The 20804-nt window shown below is 42.4% G+C and overlaps 1 protein-coding gene across 4 annotated transcripts in view; it reads right to left on the reverse strand.

Annotated features, from left to right (window-relative positions):
* Nucleotides 1-20804, reverse strand: part of SEH1L (SEH1 like nucleoporin) — a 109731-nt gene that overhangs the window by 72586 nt on the left and 16341 nt on the right. For all 4 annotated transcript variants that reach the window (XM_029590943.1, XM_029590945.1, XM_029590946.1 and 1 more), the window contains exons 2-3: nucleotides 19627-19677; nucleotides 4095-4241 (exon numbers count right to left, since the gene is read on the reverse strand). In XM_029590943.1, the coding sequence (XP_029446803.1) occupies nucleotides 4095-4241; nucleotides 19627-19677 (198 nt within the window). The remainder of the gene's footprint in view (nucleotides 1-4094; nucleotides 4242-19626; nucleotides 19678-20804) is intronic.

The raw sequence follows: 20804 nt of genomic DNA on the forward strand, positions 1-20804 counted from the left end.
TTTATGCATGAAAGTAAGGTAAGCCTTACTCGTGTAAGTCCCGATTTTCCTGTGCAAGGCAGGCAATTTCAAAACATGTGTGCTTAACTGAAATTAACCATTATACTAATTAGTCTACAGTTCGCCCATTCTTTCTCTAGGTCACCAAAACCTTCCTGGCTCTTCAGCCTGAACTCCCCCCATTTCACCCAGACCTCCCACCCAGTCAATATTACACAATAAACATGTTTAATATCACTTATGCTAGATAATTAGCAGGTATGAAAAATAGGCAAGTTGGCAAATGTGTTCATCTTAAGAGAGAAACTTATGCATGTCACTGCTGGCTTCGCCTAGAACACCCCTAGACTGCCCCTTTATTACACACATATATGTGCGCGCAAAAGTGAAAATAGAAGTGGATTTTTTTACTTTTATAGAATACGGAATAAGTAAATGCTACTTGTGCAAAAATATGCTCATTTTTACACCCCTGTTTTGAAAATTAACTATTCTATTTTCTTTTAACCAGTTCCCAATTCACAATAGGACATTGCTTCCTATCCCATGACTTTTTAATCTCAAGAGTCCCATTATCAAATGCTTTCTGAAAATCCTAATACACTAAATCAACTGGCTCACTTTTATCCACATATTTACATTTTCAAAAAATGTAGCAAATTGGTGAGGCAAGACTTACCTTGGCTAAATACAATGTTGTCTTTGACCCATTTAACTATGACTGAATTATCTATATAATGTTCAGTGATATTGTTCTTTATAATAGTTTCAACCATTATTCCCAGAATTGACCTCTGATTCAACTGGCGTTTTGTTGGCAACCTCCGATATTCAGATTCAATAGCTGATTTTAATGATAGTTAACAGATTACTAATCATAGGTTTGCAATTTCATTTTTCAGTTGTTTCAGCACTCTGGGATGTATACCATCTGGCTCTGATTTAATACTCTTTAGTTTTCCAAATTTGCCCAATTACATCTTCCAGGATCACCCAAATTTCCTTCGTTTTCTCTGAATCATCACCTTTAACTATTACTTCTGGCGTGGGTATCTACTTATATCTTCCACAGTAAAGACCGAAGTGAAGAATTCATTTAGTCTCGCTACTATGACCTTCTCCTCTCTTAGTGCCTCTTTTATTTCTCAATCATCTATCAACTGACTCCCTCGCAGGCTTTTTGCTTTGAATATACCTGAAAAAGATTTTGTTTTGAGTTTTTGCTTCCCCAGTAAGCTTCTTTTCAAATTCTGTCTTTGTCTTCCTTATCAATGCTTTCCATCTAACTTGCCAGGGCTTATGCTGTTTCCTGTTTTCTTCATTTGGATCCGTGCAGCCCATTCTTTCGGAAAAGGACCCCTCCCTTCCCCAAAATGTTGCCCCATTCCTAATAAACCTAAAACCCTCTTCCCTGCATCATCTCATCTAGGTATTGAGACTCCCGAGCTTTGCCTGCCTCCGAGATCTTGCACGTGGAAAGAGAAAATTTCTGAGAATGCAACCCTGGAGATTCTGTATTTCAACTTTCTACTTCAAATCTTAAATTTGGCTTCAAAATCCTTGCTCCTGCACTTTCCTATGTTATTGGTACCCAGACAGCAAGCTCCTCCACAGCACTGTCTAAAATCCTTTCTAGGTGATGTGTGAGGTCCACCACTTTCGAACCAAGCAGGCAAGTTACCAAATAATCATCTCGTCCAGCAGCCACCCAGCTATCTACATTCTTAATGATCCCATCAACTACTACAACATCTGTCTTAACCTTTCCCTCTCAGGCACATGAAGTAACATCCAGAGTGAGAGAGAATACTGCATCACCATGAAGGCAGGTCCTAGTTACAGGGTTACTTCCTGTCACACCAAAGGGATGCTATCTTCCAGGTGACCTTTCCCTTTCAAAGAAGCATGGAGGCTGCCAAAATAGAGATGGGATTGCTCAACTATGTCCCTGAAGGTCTCCTCTATATAACTGTCTCCCTTAGCTCATCCAAGTCTACCACCATTCTCTTAGGGTAGGAGCTCTTTGCACCAAATGCATATATACTAACTCTTATTTACCGGTAGTCATATGTGGCACTCTGTGGAAAATCCCTCTTGCTGCTGAACTACTGTCTGCATGTTAATTTGGTTGAGTTTTTAATAATTACCGGGATGTGGGACTGGTATGAGGAGCTGGGAAGATGGGTAAAAATAGAAATGTTATCAGCAAAGTTTTGGGTGAAATATTTATGTTGGCACAAAAAATGTGGAAGCCAGTGGTGGGTTCTCTTAGAGGATGTGAGTGTCCTGATCCCTATGTGGATAAAGTTTAACCTTCATCAATGGATATGTAATTGTTCACACCGCTAGTGGATATCTGTGTCATGTATTTGTAGAGGGGGCATAGCTGAATGGATGAATAGAAGGTTTAAAGGTGAAAACTGGAAATGGAACTTACAACATAATGCCCTGATTAAGGCTGACTGTATCAAACTCTTGGGTTCTTGGATTGTACACCGCTCTATTATGATGTTTCTTCTTTGTGGGTGTTTATTATAAAGTGAAAGTTAAAAAAAAATTGTTCTAAGAGTAGTGAAATTGAAATTAATTTTAAATACTTTTAGTCTATTGGTTTAGTTTATATTTGTATCTCACTGATCCTCAAGACACTACAATTATTCTACTCACAACTACTGCTTACTCACTTTCTTGATTCTTATTTTGAAATAGTTACCTCAGAGAATCAAATCTGTTCCTGCAAATTTATAGGAGATGGTGTTTTGGCACATGCTAGCAGGCACGCACCTTCTAGTCCTCTGCTGTTGGAAAGAGTGCAGGAACTGTGCAAGCAAACAGAGATGGCTCACAATCAGGCCAATACAGTACAGTGTGCTCCAGCAGAGCGCACTGTTATTCCGTGTTTGGACGCGCGTTTTTGAAGCGCTAGCTTTACCCCTTATTCAGTAAGGGGTAATAGCACGTCGAAAACGCGCGTCCAACCCCCCCCCCCGAAACTAATAGCGCCCGCAACATGCAAACGCATGTTGATGGCCCTATTAGTTATTCCCGCGAGATTCACTAAGTAAAATGTGCAGCCAAGCCGCACATTTTACTTTCAGAAATTAGCGCCTACCCAATGGTAGGCGTTAATTTCTGCCGGCACTGGGAAAGTGCACAGAAAAGCCGTAAAAACGGCTTTTCTGTGCAACCTCCGACTTAATATCATGGTGATATTAAGTCGGAGGTCCCAAAAGTTAAAAATAATTAAAAAAAAATAATTTAAAAATCGGCCCGCGGCTTGAAAACTGGATGCTCAATTTTGCCGAGGTCCGGTTTCCGACTCCGTGGCTGTCAGCGGGTTTGTGAACCGATGCCGGCAAAATTGAGCGTCAGCTGTCAAACTCGCTGACAGCCGCCGCTCCTGTCCAAAAAGAGGCGCTAGGGACGCGCTAGTGTCCCTAGCGCCTCTTTTTACCGCGGGCCCTAATTTGAATAATTTTATTTACTGAATTGCACGCACAGGAGAGTGGCCTGTGTGTGCACCAGGAGAGCGGGCGCTTGCCCGCTCTCCCGCAAACTTTACTGTATCAGCCTGAATGTCTTCTGGAGTCCTCTATTGGAGCTGCTGGGAGTAGTATGTAAATGAGGCTTCTAGTCCTCTTTTGCTGACAAAAGCGTAGGGCTTTGGAAACTGAAGCTTAAATGGCTCGCAATATCTTCTGGAGTCTTCTGCTCATGCTGCTGGGCGTAGTAGACAGATCAGCATTCCAGTCCTCTGTTGGAAAGCATACAGGGGTTGTGGAAACTGAAGCCTAGCTGGGAGGACTTCTGGTTAACTGGTAAATTTCAGTTGTTTCAAAGATTTACTATTTAAATTATATTTACATCATTATTGTGAACCTCAACTTCATTCTGCCCCTCTCTAGATCACTTTCATTTCCGTCCTAGCTAGGAAATAAGATTACAGAAAGTACATTGGTTAATGACCTTAGATCAATCCATCATTTAAAATCAAACCAACCCAAGCCCGACAGCTGCAGTGAGGATCTAAAGCAACACAGAAGATTCAAAGAACACAAATTCACCTCAAAACAAGCAGGCATGTTCCAACTTACCCAGTGACTCTGTCCTCGCAGTTTGTCATTTGACTCGCCCACTATCTCTTCCCACACTGCAGCTGTTCTGTCAAACGAGCAAGAGGCCAAAACTTGCCCAAATTCAGGATGAGCCCAGGTCACACGCCACACAGAGCCACTGTGAGTCTAAAGCAGAGAAGCCCAAACTTATAAATAAGCTGCTAATGTTGAAAGAAACTGCAGCACTAGCAATATAATTTTCTGTGTAAGTGGCAATTAAAACATATAGTTTCAATAGTAGAGTGGTCATAATAAAATAAAGTACATGCCTCTTATTCCAAAAAAGTGTTAAAAATGTATGCATTTATCTTAACCTTTTTTGGACTGAGATGAGCATCTTTTATTGTGATCACACTTTTTAAAAGGTTTTCTTCCTCGATTCCACTCTACTGTTCATTCTGTGTTTTTTGAAATGTAGTAACACGATGACTGCATGGGGTTCTGAAACACAGTATTCCCCCTGGTTAACTCGGAATCATTATGGAAGGAGACACGAAGGAGGAGAGCTTTCAAAGACATTAAATTGTCACATCTTATTAGAAATCAATAGAACTCATAGAAAGTAAAATTAATCCTTGTTCTAACACACATCTAGACAGAATTAGGAAAATAAAGGGAAAAACTGATAAAGACGAAGAGAGGAAATATATAACTAAGAAACAGGCATATCAAGCACTAGAGTCAGCATCCTTTTGCTTCACAACCTTCTGTGTCACAAAATGTGCAAGGCTACTAAGGTCACGCCTGACGTATCGAAGACAGTTATTTTAAAAGGGTTAGACAGCATCCTTTGTCTCTAACTTGTAGTAGCATGACAAATTTCCAAGATACATATATAAAGTATTCTTTAACTTGTCAATTTAAGTACTGGCTGCATTTGATTCTATGCTATGAAGGAGCCAAATCCTTACCAATTAAAGCCCTAATTGTTTTCTCAAGATTGTTTTATTGGCAAAACAATACAGTAAATGTAGAGAGAGACATACATTTTTTTTTTTAGATTCCCTTACAAGCAGCTTTTATTTGCACAACACATTCTAAACTTCAATACTCTAACCAAAGATTTCCCTCCTATTCCAAATCTATGGCAGACACTGGAGATTTGTCTGTTTCTCTAGATTCCAACCCCATACTGAAATAATTCTGATCGGGTATGGCTGGAAAAATATTTAGAAAAAAATCTGCAGCAGAAGCCAAAATCTTTGACATGACAGGCAGTCTTCTTTTCCTTCATATTTTCGTTTGCTTTATTTTGGGTGACTCCTCCCTTTTGGACTCTCTCCTTCTGTGTGGCCCAGCTGAAAGTAGAACATTTTTAAGTTAGACTGGTTTTGACCAAGCTGGCACTGGATATTGAATTTTCGGTGCCATGGGGTTTTCCAGGCCTGGTCTACTGAATCTCTTATACGTTATCCTGAGCTTGAAGAGGGTCCTCAGGAGGCTACATAGAGACCAAATAACGAATTTACAATTGGGCCGATACAGTAAAGTCTGCAGGAGAGCGGGCAAACACCCGCTCTCGTGGCACGCGCACAGGCCACGCTCCTGTGCGCACGATTCACTATTCAAATTAGGCCTGACGGTAAAAACCGGCAAAAGGAGGCGCTAGGAACACTAGCGCATCCCTAGCGCCTCCTTTTGGACTGGGGCGGCAGCTGTCAGAGGGTTTGACAGCTGACGCTCAATTTTGCCGGTGTCTGTTCTCGAGCCCGCTGACAGCCACGGGCTCGGAAACCGGACGCCGGCAAAATTGAGCGTCCGGTTTTCGACCCGACAGCCGCGAGCCGACTTCAATTTTTTTTTTTTTTTTTTTTTTACTTTTGGAAACTTTCGGGACCTCTGACTTAATATCGCCATGATATTAAGTCGGAGGGTGCACAGAAAGCAGTTTTTACTGCTTTTCTGTGCACTTTCCCGGTGCCCGAAGAAATTAGCACCTACCTTTGGGTAGGCGCTAATTTCTGAAAGCAAAATGTGCGGCTTGGCTGCACATTTTGTTTTCTGAATCGCGCAGGAATATCTAATAGGGCCATCAACATGCATTTGCATGTTGCGGGTGCTATTAGGTTCGGGGGGTTGGACGCGCGTTTTCGGCCTCTTACTGAATAAGGCGTAACGCTAGCGCGTCGAAAACGTGTGTCCAATAGAGGGTTAACAGTACGCTCCATTGGAGCGCACTGTACTGTATCGGCCCAAATGAGAGATACTAGGCAGGATCCATTTGATAGGGTGAAACGCTTTATCTGCTTCATTTAAATATATAATGGAAACCTGGAAAAGGGCTTTTTCATGCTGCCCACATTCCATGAAATTCAGTGTCCTTAGACACACCTCTGGAATCAAGTTATATGACAAATAATTTTCTTAAAGTGCTGACTTTTCAACAGTGCATTTGCATCTTAACACTGGTCTTCTGACAAGGACTATCTGATTTTTTTTTTTAAATAAATTAGTGACATTCCTGCTTTTTAACATCCTTCTCTATTCTTGTATTTTTAGTGATCATCTGACTGGACACTAAGAAAGTCCCAGATTTGTAAATGCCACTAAAAGCTGATAAAGTGGAACTCCTACTTTTGAAAAGGTCTTAATGGAATAGTCACACGCAGCTACGGCTAGCAGAGTGGGTCAGATATGGCAGCTCCTTTCAGATCTTCAACAAGAGGGAAGAAGGAGCAATGAAGTGAAAGGACAAGCATAGAACAATGCTTTATCAGGTAAGTGGAAAACAAAGTTGCTTACCTGTAACAGGTGTACTCAGAAGAAACCAGGATGTTAGCCCTCACACATGGGTGACATCATCAGATGGAACCCAGACACAGAAAACTTATGTTAAAGTTCCTAGAACTTTGACTTGACACACCGAGCATGCCCAGAGTGCCCTAAACCATGCGTCCATGCGAAGTCCCTCTCTAATCTTGTAACATAGAATTCTATTTACCTAAATGAAAAAATTAGGAGAAATCCAACCCCACAGGATGGCGGGCGGGTTTCATGAGGACTAACATCCTGCTGACCTCAGAGAAAAACTATAACAAGTAGGATGGTATTCCTCACACATGGGTGAATCCCTAGCTACAGGCTCCCCAACAGAAAAAGGGGACCAACAGACAACCAATCAGGTGCCAATAGGCACAACAACAGTGCTGTTGGTAAGAGGGGGGAGTTAGCCTGAACCCAAACAATGGGCCCTAGGTGGGGAGAGTTGGGTTCTATACTTCAAACAGGTTCCGAAAGACAGACTGGCCAAATCTACAGTCACGTCGGCCATCCCTAATGTGAGATGTGAATGTTTGGAGAGAACTCCTATCACAACCTTGCAGATCTCTTCCACAGAAACTGATCACAAGTGGGCCACCGACGCTGCCATGGCTCTGACAGAATAGCAGGTAGAGATGCAATCTGCTAGCCAATTGAATAGTGTGTTTGGCAACGGCAATGCCCAACTGTTGGAGTCATTTTTTGTTACTTTTGCTGAGGATGTATATAAAGCATAGACCATACGGATTCAGAGTTTTCACCCAGACACACACTAGTTTGAAGGCCACAGGCCAAACTCTGTCTTAGTTATTCCACTAAGTCTATGATGGGAAAGCTAGCAATTAACTTATACTAAAGCCCGAGAGAGAGAGAATCAAGGCCACACAACTGTGTCTGGAAAAACTGATAAGAACTCAAGAGGGAGGGAACACCACTATTTCCACAAGCATTTGTAGTGTATAAGGAAAGACAGAGAGAGAGGGGGGAAGAGCGAAGTATGTGTAAGCACAGGCTGATCCTTTGGAAACATGTAAGCTTTCATATATGTAGCAATTGTATTATCTACCATTACTTCTTCTGTGCGAACTGATTTTATTTGTTCTATCCTCCTATTACTCAAATAAACTTACTTTCTTACCTGGAACCATAATTTACTGAATCAAAGTTAGTCCCTCCAGGTCAGAGCCCCTGGGCAGGATACCAATGTGCACGGTTTGAACCCATAACATCAACCTATTCCTATCAAAAGAAGTAAAATTAGAGTGGACGTTCTACAGCCTTCTGTCCACTCAAGATTCAAGGCTAAGGCTCACTTGCAGTCCAAAATGTGCAGGGCTTGTTCACCTTGGTGCAAATGGGGCCTGGAAAAGAATGTTGACAGGATGACTGACTGATTAAAATGGAAATCCATCACCACCTTAGGCAAGAACTTAGGGTGTACGCAAGACCAAAACTTAGTGTAAGGTGGATAAGTCACTGAGGCCTGGAGCTCACTGACCCTGCGCGTGCTGAGGTGACCGCCATTAAAAATATGACTTTCCAGGTCAGATACTTAAGGTCAAAGGTGCGCAACTGCTCAAAAGGAGTTTTCATCAGCTGAGCTAACATCACACTGAGGTCCCAAGACATAGCAGGAGGCCTTAGAGAAGGCTTCAATAGAAGCAGGCCCTACATGAATTGTAGAAATATAGGCTGTACAGAGATGGGCGTACCATCTACACCTTAGTGGTATGCGCCAATTGCACTGAGATGAACTGTAACGGATTTGGTTTTTAAGCCAGTTTCTGATAGGTGTAGAAGGTAACCAAGCAGTTTTTGTGTGTGGGGCAGGAGAACGATCTAGGGCCTTCTGCTCACATCACAAAGAAAGCCTCCTCCACTTCAGTCCATAGGACTTTCTAGTGGAAGGCTTTCTAGAAGCCACCAGGACCCGAGACACATCCTCTGAGAGATCGAGCAATTGCAGAATTAACCCCTCACATTCCAGGGTGTGAGCGAGAGGGCCTGGAGGTTGGGATTCCACAACCTGCCTTGATCTTGTATGATGAGATCTAGGGAAGTTCCCAGCCTGATCAGTGTCCAGATGGACAACTCCCACAGGAGTGGAAATCAGACCTGTCTTGGTCAATAAGGGGCTATGAGGATCATAGTGCCCTTGTCCTTGTGAAGCTTCAAAAGAGTTCTCATCACTAAGGAAATCTGAGGATACGACTACAGAAGACCCTTGCCCCAATGATGGGCAAGAGTGTCCGAAAATGGTTTTCCATCTGACCTGTACAGGGAGCAGAACCGAGGAACCTCCCCTGTTGCAAGGGGTGCAAACAGATCAATGTACAGGCTCCCCTGGAGGCAGAATATCCAATTCGCTACCCCTGGTCCAGGGACCATGCGTGGGGTCTGAAGGCTCGACTCAGCCTGTCCACTACCTCGTTCTCCGTCCCAGCCAGGTACACAGTCATGAGCACCATCCCATGGGACAGGATCCATGACCAGATATGGACTGCTTCCTGACACAGGAGGTACGATCCTGTGCCTCCCTTCTTGTTGACATATCACATAGCTACATGGTTGTCAGTTTGGATCAGGGCAACTCTGTTGGCTAGCCAAACTCTCAAAGACCATTCCATGTACCTAATTGCCCGAAGCTCCAGGAAGTTGATTTGACAACAGCTTCCCTGAGGAGACCAGAGACCCTGGGTGCTGAGCTCAACTACATGAGCCCAGCCCAGGATGGATGCATCCATGGTTAAGACAATTTGGTTAGGACTTCAAAAAGAGATCCCCTGTTCTAGATTTGAAAGTATCTGCCACCGGGACAAGTATCAGAGAGACAGGGTGACTCTGATGCAGTCTGGAGGTTCTGCATGGCCTGGCACCGAGACCTTAGGATCCATTGTACTCTGCAAATGTGTAATTGTGCCAAAGGAACGACATGGATGGTTGCGGCCATATGGCCCAACAGCCTCATCATGAGCTAGGCTGACACCTGCTGCCTCTGCTGAATTTCTGCCACGATGGTCTATACTATACTTTTTATAGTAGCCCCCGGTAAAACCATCGAGACCCTGTGACTTGCCCATCTTGAGGTCTTTGATAGCGGCTTGTACTTCTAGAATATGAATAGGGCTGTCTAGTGCTCTTTGTTGGGATTTAGTAAGGCTAGGCAATATAATGGATTGTAAGTAATTATCTACCTGTGTGGGTGTTATAGCCTGATCTCTACGATACAAAGCAGTATAAAAGGAAGTAAAACAATCCCATATGTCCTTAGTGGTGGTTAATATATCCCCTTGCTGTGTCTTAATCTTAGCTATGTTAGACTGAAGTATGCGTCTTTTCAATTGTCGTGCAAGGACTTTACCCACCTTATTATGACCTTCAAAGTAACATTGCTTAGTGCGGTCCAAGTCATAGGCGATTTGTGCTGCATCTAACATATTTAATTCAGATCGAGCAGCTCGTAACTTAGATAGATTTTGGGAATTTAAAGTAGTAGAATGCGAGCGTGTGAGCGTGGCAATTGTGCGTAATAATGTAACACGCCGCTGCTCTCTCTGCTTCCGTAAAGCAGATGCCAAGGCTATAAGCCGTCCTCTCATAACCACCTTCGAACCTTCCCACAGGGTGCTCGCCGCTGTAACCGAACCCTTATTTATCCGAAAATATTCCTGTAAGTGTTCTAAAAGGTCTTGACTATGTGTAGTGTCATGCAGGATGTCCTCTCTCAATCTCCAAAAGCGTATACCAGTATCTGTATTGGCTAGTGAGACTTGGATCCACATTGGGGCGTGGTCGGACCAAGTTATGTCCCCAGTGCCCGTGTCCAGGACTTGATTTTGCATTCCTTTGTCAACTAAGACAAAATCAATCCGGGAGAACGTATTGTGTGGATTAGAGTAGAACGTGTAGGTTCTGGAAGTGGGGTTTCGGTGCCGCCAAATATCGATGAGACTCCAATCATGCATAAGATGGGATAGCTGTGCTGTGGCCTTCCAACCTCCTGCACTTCTATAATTTGAGGTATCAATCCTGGGGTTGCGCACAACATTATGGTCCCCACCCCATATTAACAGGCCCTCAGCAAAGGCAGTGAGGAGTTCCAGTAAAGAGCGGAAAAAATGCTTCTGGTCTGTGTTAGGGGCATAAATATTAACAATAGTATAGAGTTGTGTATCAATTTGAAGTTTGAGGAATAGATAGCGTCCCTGTGGGTCAGCAATGTGTGCCTTATAATCAAATATGACATGACTGGCTATGAGGATACCCACCCCAGCGTACCTGGCATGCCTTGGTACTAGCGACAAAGTAAGAAGTTGGGTAGACCCTAAAGGTCAGCAAACGCTCATGGTGTTTACGTGTATGCGTTTCCTGGAGCAATGCAATATCAACATGTTGCCGTTGTAGGTCACGCTGCAACAATTGGCGTTTGGTAGGTGTATTGAGTCCCTGAACATTAAGGGACCAAATAAGCAAGGTCATAAGTGGAATTAGCCTACCAATAATAAAACCCCCATATGGGTACAAGCGCCCCCCAAGTGTACATGATCGTGTCTAGATAGGCAATAACAATATATCCCCAAAGAGCTCATGGATAGTAAATCCCCCTCCTCCCCCCCTTCCCTCGTTTCCCTGTCCAAGGTCATATGTATCTCCCTTTGGGATACCTCCTATCTCAGGGGTCTTAGCCTCCAATGGGATAGCCGCCTTCCCTGCGGACTATATAACATGAAACATAACAACAGTCCTTCAGCCCGAAGCAAATGGCTGAGGTTTGGCAATCTGTGATGAAAATGATACCATTGCAGTAGAAGAACTGATGGTCCTTGCCGATTCAAGTTCCTCTTTTTCAACGGCCCGATGGCACATGTGTAGATCGAGTAGCTCCTCTCTGGCGTGCCAAGCGCCTGGTATTCCCTGCCTGCTGCCACCTCGATATTTCAGGTGTTTTGTTGATTTTTGGCTGGTTGTCGTTTGGAGCAGTATCTGGAATGGGCAGGTTGGCTTTACGAAGCGCTTCTTGGGCTTCTGCCATATCCTTAACCCGGTAGGTGGTACCATTGGCTATAAACAGCATGCTAAATGGAAATGTGTCCACCGGTACCGAATATTGTTGTCCTGAAATACTTTAGTGGCTGGTCGCAGATCAAAACGCTTGTGCAGTGTGGAGGCCGCCAAGTCATTATAAATGAATATTTTATGATTTTCCCAGAGCTATTCCTTCTGTTTTCTAGAGGCAGCAGAGATACGAGCTTTCTCTTGGAAAGTTTGAAGGCAAGTCAAAATGTCTCGGGGTTTTTCTGAGGTACGCGGCCCGAGCATTCAATGGGCACGTTCAATGTGGAAGGCCTCAGGGCCCTGCTCAGGGACCGCATCAGTGTTCGCACTACTCAGAAGTATGGTGTGAAATATTTTTTTTTACCACTTCGGTGCAGTCAGTATATTCTGGGGTTTCCGGTATGCCCCGTATACGTATATTATTTCGTCGAGATCGATTTTCTAAATCCTCGATTTTTTCATTGAGTACCTTAATGTCTGCATGAGACTGGGCAGCATCGTCCGCCATTTCGTGGATCACCTCCTCGTGGTGTTCTACTCGGATATCAAGATCATCTACGCGGTGGCCAACCGCTGCCAGGTCTTCTTGGACCTCTGAGATGGAAAGCAAAAGCTCCTGTTTATGTTGTTTTAAGTCTTTCCGGAGGTCTATAAACCACTCTCTGAGTTCAGTACGTGTGGTAAGGTCTGCTAGCGACATCGGCGCAGTGTGATCCGAATCTAGCTCCGAGGCTTCGATCGTAGCCTGCTCCGTCGGGGGGTGCCTCGGCACTTTCGTGGACTTTAGCATATGAAAATTGCATTAGATCTGGATTTTTCCGCTTGGACGCCATCCGAACTTCTGAGGCCGTGGTCAAGCGATCTGATCGGTATGGTTGCCGGCAAAATTAGAGTGCTTCGGGCTGATAATAAAAAAGGACCGCAGGAAGCTCTCGAGTTAGACAGCCATTCCCGTCGGTGACGTCAGCACGCCCCCCCCCCTAAGTGTATAGTTTTTAATAGAGAGCTCATCACTAAAGGATAAGTTACAATTATAAAGATAGTTTTGTACTCAAAATCTGAGATAGAGAGACCTGGACATGATTCATCCCATTTACCAATTAACACTGATTATAAACTATGTTACCGAACCTTATGGCACCTGTGTAAACTGACAAATTCTAGTATCATAACTTTTATGTGCCTTACTGTAAACCGTTGTGACAGTCCCCACTGAACGACGGTATAGAAAAGATTTAAAATAAAATAAATCAGCACAAAAATGGGGGTACAACTTTTATTCAGTTGCTCAGGTAATGATAGGGGATGTCTGTGCCGGTTTTGATCATTTGTACTTTGGAGAGTGGGGTCTGGATGGGTAAAGCAAATGTTGCTTACCTGTAACAGGTGTTCTCACAGGACAGCAGGATGTTAGTCCTCACATATGGGTGACATCACAGGATGGAGCCCAATCACGGAACACTTCTGTCAAAGTTACCAGAATTTTGACTGGCCCCTACTGGGCATGCCCAGCATGGCACTAACCCTGCAGCCAGCAGGGGTCCCCCTTCAGTCTTGTTAAAAAGCTACAGGTAGTGCCGAAAAATAAAATAAGAAAATGTTACGAACCCAACACCGCGGGCGGCGGACGGGTTTCGTGAGGACTAACATCCTGCTGTCCTGAGAGAACCCCTGTTACAGGTAAGCAACATTTACTTTCTCACAGGACAAGCAGGATGGTAGTCCTCACATATGGGTGAGTACCGAGCTGAGGATGTCAGAGTATGCACCAAATGTACTCTGGCATGCAAGGCACCAGGCCTGGGATGAAATTTGGCAGAGGGCATCCTGAACCCCACCGGGCAGGCGGAAGGGTGTTGGTACGTCACGTTGTAAATAGGTTGCTCAAGACAGACTGGCCAAAGATGAAATCTTGTCTTCCGGCTTTGTCTAAGCAATAATGGGCTGTAAAGGTATGGAGAGAACTCCAGGTGGCAGCCCTGCAAATGTCAGGAAGCGGTACCAAGCATAGGTGTGCTACTGAAGTTGCCATGGCCCTCACAGAGTGTGCCTTAACATGGCCCTCACAGAGTGTGCCTTAACATCCGCTTGCTGATAGCAAAAGGATATGCAGTCCGCTAACCAGGAGAGAGTCTGCTTACCCACAGGCTGCCCCAATTTGGTAGGATGGAAAGAGACAAACAATTGAGTGCTTGTCCTCTGGGCAGCTGTACGGTCTACGTAGAAAGCTAGAGCCCATTTGCAGTCAAGGGTATGCAGAGCCTGCTCTCCTGGATTGGAATGGGGCCTGGGAAAAAAGGTAGGTAGTATGATGGATTGATTAAGATGAAACTCCAAAACTACCTTAGGTAAGAATTTAGGATGAGTGCGGAGTACTGCCCGGTCCTGCAGAAGTTTAGTGTAAGGCGGATAGGTAACTAGAGCCTTTAATTCACTAACTCTGCGAGCCAAAGTGATTGCCAGTAGGAAAATCACTTTCCATGTGAGATATTGAAGGTCACAAGATTTTTTTTTTTTTCAATAGCCTAGTACCATGTAGCTCTAACCTGGGGTATGTACCTGTAATACTAGGTAGCAATTTTAACTGTGTGAATGAACCCCTGCTGGATAAGTGCTCCACCTCCAAGCTTTGTAGGTTGGGGACAAGGAAAGGTATTCAGTTTCTTTTTATCACTACTGGATATACGGAGGGTACAACATCCCATGGAACAAAATGCTAGAGCTCATCCTGCTAAGTCAAGGATGGACTACATCCTGATCTCTGAAACATTATTTAATAAAATGAGCAAAGTTGAGACAAGGAATTTGGTCATTTCTGATCACTGCCCCGTGCTATGTTTGATGGGAGGAAGGACATAATGAGTCAGATTCATTATTTCAATAGAGAATGCCAGAATGGTTATGCAAAGAGCCTGAATTTAAACACTTTTTTACATCTATTTGAAGAAACTAATAACCATCACAAGGACAACCCAGTTTTGTTTAGGGAAAATGCAAAAACTGTACTTTGTGGTGAAGTCATAAAATTTGCAGCCTTTAACAGACAAAAAAATAAAAAAAAAATGTTGGAACTTGAAAAGAGAACGGCATATTACAAATCCCAACGGAATAGATATAATTCTGAGGAATGGAAATCTAGGTTTAGAAACACTTAGACCAGTTTGAAGTATCTGTTGCATCAAAAGGCAGCAGGTGCTATTTTTATATTTAAAAAAAAAAATTGTTCCAAAGGAATAAACCAAGGTGAATGATAGCAAACCTAACAAAAGCCCATGGGCAATGCAAATTTATTAGTGGTATTTAAAAACAAGATGGTTCCTTTGCTAAAGGGGAATTATTTACAAATTTTTTTTATCAAAAGCTTTATAATAAAGGAGAATCCCAACTTGGAGAATATAAAGGAGTTTCTTGCAGGTTTTGTAGGGTAAATGCAGGTGAGCCTAAAACAGGTTGTGCAGCATGAAGTTTGGGCCTAACACTGCACACAGCCTGAACCAAAGTCTAGGCCTGAAGAGCAACGAACACGGAGTCTGTAGCCATATGATATTTTTGGATACTTTTATAAGACTGTTTTTCACACAGAGAAGAAAAGACTGTTTGTTTCTTCATATCAGAGAGTTGTCAACAACTCCCAAATAAGAGGAAGAAACCCTGGAAACAGGATGCTGGGCTTGATGGACCCTTGGTCTGACCCAGCATGGCAATTTCTTATGTTCTTAAACCAGAACATGTCCTTGGTGAAACTAGGTATCCAGCTTGAAGCCAGCCATGAAGCAGGCATTGTTCTAGCACCTGCATTTCGCTGATGAGATCTAATGAGACTGAGAATATTCCTATGCATTGAGGTATAGATGAAATTATCTACAGCCCACCACACCTGTCTATATAGGAGGTGACAACATCCAAATCGGAGCAGAATGGAAACCTATGGAGTTGGATATCCAAGACAACAGATGATTTTTGATGTCGGACATTGTCTGAACAGACATCACTCATGAGACATTATTCTGGAAAACATTATCTAAAAGAGCCTTTGCTAAGGTCCTATTTCCATGCCTTTTACACAGATTACTCAAGCTCTGCCAAGAGAGCTTGCTCACAGGACTGTGTCAGTCACTGCATCAGTGATTTGTAAGTTAAACTGAGTTTGGGGTACTCAGTACAGCATGCTCTGTATCGAGAGAGACAGTTGTTTGCCAATTATTCCCATCGAGAGGTTTTTGGCCAACTGGTGTATTTTACCACCTTTGTATCTCAGAGACATCCGACAGATTTTTGTGTTTTATCTGTCATCCACTAAGAGGGATGTCGCTAGATTAACCCCTTAGTGTGCAGAGATATTATCCTTTTCCAGGAGTGACCCTGGACTGTGCAGTACTATAAAAGAAGGTGAGACACTGGCTTAAACTAATCTTTATAGCTGGGTTAATTTAAAGTTTGGAAATTGTTTAATTTTAAGTGCAAGTTAAGCTTAAAGATGGCATTTATACTTTGCTTATATGACAGTGTATAAACTGTATCACTGTAAAACTAACATTGAAACTAAAAAGAAATAATTATACTGTATAACTTTTCACGTATACTGCTAATAAACCAATTTACTACCTCATAAAAGTGTCCTCATCTGCTCCTCAAAGCTCAGAATTCATTTCATAGGGTTATTAGTTAAATCTGATACCCTACTGTAAGGTTCTCCCATCAGACTCCCTTACAGGTTGCAATTACCCAAGTTATCTGAGCCCCAATTAAACAAATTAAATAACCCAATTTCTGAAAAAGAGATAAGAACATACGAAATTGCCATGCTGGGTCAGACCCAAGGGTCCATCAAGCCCAGCATCCTGTTTCCAACAGTGGCCAATCCAGGCCACAAGAACCTGGCAAGTACCCAAACACCAAGAAGATCCCATGCTACTGATGCAATTAATAGCAGTGGCTATTCCCTAAGTAAACTTGATTAATAGCAGTTAATGGATTTCTCCTCCAAGAACTTATCCAAACCTTTTTTGAACCCAGCTACATTAACTGCAGGTTATTAAATAATTGAAATTGCATAAAAGCCCAAGTACCAATGGCCTCAAGATTCAGTAGCTCACGTCTTGAGAGATTTATTTAACGATATGGTGCAAAATCATGTGATTCCAGAAACGTTGAAGGTAGCAGCTATAACGATTTTACTAAAATTGGTCAGAGATTTAAACAGACCCAGGTTCATACAGATATCTTTATTAAATCAAGATACATTATGCCCTGCTATCTCAGGAGCAGACAGGTTTTGTATTTGATAGGAAATCTGTGGCCAATATTAGGCGTCTACTGGTGGCAATGGAAGTATGCAATTCATCTCGGACAGTAGATCCGTGGTTAGTAAGCTTTGATGCAGAGAGAGCTTGTGATAGGGTGGCTTGGGACTTTTTATTTATTACTTTGGAGAAGTTTGGTTTTGCAGGCCCAGTTCTTTCTGCCATTCAAATTTTAAACAGCAGTCTCAGAGCTTTCATCTTTGTGAACGGATCCATGTCAAAAATGTTTAGTTTGGGTAGAGGGACTAGACCGGGACGCTCTCTATCACCATTTCTGTTCATTCTTGAAGCCTTTGCTATTTAAGATTAAGCAAGATATAAATATTACAGGGATTCGATGAGGTAATCAGGAATTGAAAATGATGCTGTTCACAGATGACACATTGATGGTTATATGCTAATGCATGCACAAACCTTCCCTCTGGTGCTAATCCACAGATTCAGAAGTTTTTCAGGCTTAAAGTTAAGTTTGACTAAATCTGAGGCTATAGATACTGCAGGCCATTTGCAAGGTACATGGAAACATTTTCCGCTGTTATGGGCAAAAGACATTATAAAGTACTTAGGAATTAAAGTCTGGTACCAGTATATCATCACATCCACTGTAGAAGATTGTAAGAAGAAGCTAGCTAGTTGGAAACACTTTTCTGTTTTCTTGACTGGGTCTGTGATATTGGTTAAGATAACTAATTCCTAAACGGTTATACACATTGCAAATGGTACCGTTTTTACTGTTAAAAAGGATATATGTCTACTACAATGACACTGCTCTTTGTTCTTTTGGAACTTTAGTCAGGCAAGATTGAAATTTACTAATTTAATGGTTCCTAAAGATGAGGGAGGATTAGGTTTTCCGAACGTTAGATTTTACAAAGTGGCACGCTCAAAGATCCTTAAGGAATGATGGTGGTGGGGCTATCTCGATAACTCTCTGGCAAGTTTAGACGGGGAATTTACGAAGCCTTATAGTCTAGTTTATTTGCTTCATTCCCAAAATACTACCACCTCACATTGCCCAATAGGGACAATGAGGAAATGTTGGTGTTTTATACTCACCACTTAGGATTAGCATGGCAAAGACCTTATTGTATTCCGTTAAAGGGCAAGCCTAAAGTTTTGCCTGGATCAACTCACGAAACGTTTATTAAACTCTGTAAACAAGAGATTACCAATTTGCAGCCTTTTGTCGATTTGCACTTTGTTAAAATACATACTTTTAAATACTATTTTCAGCACTTACAATTCGATAGTTCTGATTCTCTTACATATTTGCAATTGAGTAGTTATACTGGGACACTAAAGGGGATAAAGATATAACAACAGTCCCTTTCAATGACTGATACTTGTTTCTTAGCATTTAAATGTATCTACTGATATGTTTTATAAGTTTTTGCACTCCAACATTAACTACTCAATGTACACAGCTTTAGCAGATATTTGTTCACGTGACTTGTCTTGTGCTTTGACTGAGGAGGATACATACGATTGTGATAAACTTTGAGGTGTGTGGCTTTTTGAGAAGTTCATTTTAAAAATCTGCATAGATTTATATTGTGGCCCAGCAAAGCGTTTGTGGCTAAAATTTCAGCTTCAGACAAGTGTCTTAAATGTCCCCAGTCGAAAGCTTCATTAATGCATTGGGGGAGGAGGGGGATGTGCGGCTGTACAAATGTTTTGGAACAGTTTACAACAATACTTTATTTCTGAAAATGTTCCGGTAACTACATGGTCAGCAATTGTTTTTGTTTACTAGGTCACACTGAACCGACATTATCAATTAGATTACAAGATAAATTGCTAATAACTCAAGAGCTGCCAACTCAAGGTTGGCAGCTCTTCGTCTGATATCGTCTAACTGGTTAGTTATTTCAGCTATGCTGGACTGTTTTTAATGGAGCGGCAGTTGAAGCAAATGGGTCCCAAGAAAAAAAAACTGCTGACTCAACAGATATGGATCCCTTTTCTGAGCTCATTCACTCCTGAGTTGAAAACAAGATTAAGTTGCGATAATTTGTTTTTTTGTGATTTCAGCTATCAATGTCTTCCTCAGAGGCTGTGGTATGATATCTTATAAGAGATGACATGACCCGATCTGGTATTATATTGTTCAACTTTCTGCAAGGATGAGGAGGGGATATCTGTGATGTATATGGATGTATACTATTACTATTATGAAGGTTTTATTCTTGATACACTGGAAAATCTAATAAGATTAATTACAAAAAAAAAAAAAAAAGGAGTAGCAACATGACACAGATAACATCACTGTTTCACTGACTAAATTTGTGCCTTAGCTACATGAACCTTTGGTCTAAGTGCCTTCCTGACTCCACTTTTTTTTTTTTATAAGTTCTAAAGATCCTGCTTGGTTTAGAAACGGATGTGCTTCTTACCTTCCAGCTGGCAGTACAGCGCCACTCACCATTTTCGCTTTTGTCCCAAACCTGGTAACAAAAATAAATACAAATCCTCATTAAGTCTAAGTTTTCCTAGTACTCTGTGCAAGCGTACATTGTGCTATTCTCACTGAAATGGCACGTCACATCCTGAGGCAGAAATCATACAATCTGTCCAGAACCTCTCTTAAATCTAGTTTTCAAGTAACAATGCATACACTATGTAGACTGAGGGGGTCCATTTCCCTCTGCAGATTTCAGTTTGGGCAAACAGTAGCAGATTTTTAGATTCTCTTAAATAATATCTATCGTAAAAGGGTCTATTCAGGGGCTACACGGAGCTGAGAAAGGTGAGCAGGAGGTGGAGTTCTCTCAGATACTCCGTTACTGCTCAGCCCTTGAACCAGCTCACAAAATAAGTTATTCCTCCCATACACAGATTCAGGTTTTATTCACCTCCAAGAGGCCTCCACCTTAAATATAATTTTCTACTGCTTAGGATGGAAGTAAGTCCTGGCTTGCCTTCATTTTGCCATGAAGCTCCTATTATGTTTTATGGAAGAAAATATGTGTGTTCAAATTATATTCTTACACTCTCCTGGAAAAGTATGGTAAGCTAAGCTGTGCAACCTTCTGTCCTTTACTCTTCCATGTTCCATTAACACAAACTGTGAAAAAAAGTCGATATTGAAAAATTCTGTGCGGGTATCTTTTGGAGTCACCCACACAATATTTCTCCCTACCGAGCATATACATTTTGCACATAAGATTTATCTGCATAAAAGGAGCGATGGAGGATTTCCAGGAGTGGAGCTAAACTTTAGCCATTGAGTGCACAGACTGAGCATCCTCGGCTAAAGTTACACAGCTACTTCTGGTCAGGGAAATCACTATCCTAGAGCGACCTGGGTAATTTTAACCAGTTATGTCAAGCAGAGGAGCATTTACCCAAGCATGTTCCACTGAATATTTGGCTCAAGCTACCCAGGTCATACCTGGCTAACTTTCCTGCTCCTCAGCTTACTCAATTGCTAAATGACAGGACACAGATCGCAAAAGGTACTGTCCAGTTTCAGGATGGGGAGCCCTTGGACTGCTGTTACATTTGTGCAGTCTAGTGCATGCGGCCAGGAACTAGGCCCCGGCAGGCAGCGGCTGACGTGTTGCTGGTTACG

Source organism: Rhinatrema bivittatum, chromosome 2, assembly GCF_901001135.1.
Source record: "Rhinatrema bivittatum chromosome 2, aRhiBiv1.1, whole genome shotgun sequence".
Classification (NCBI taxonomy): Eukaryota; Metazoa; Chordata; class Amphibia; order Gymnophiona; family Rhinatrematidae; genus Rhinatrema; species Rhinatrema bivittatum.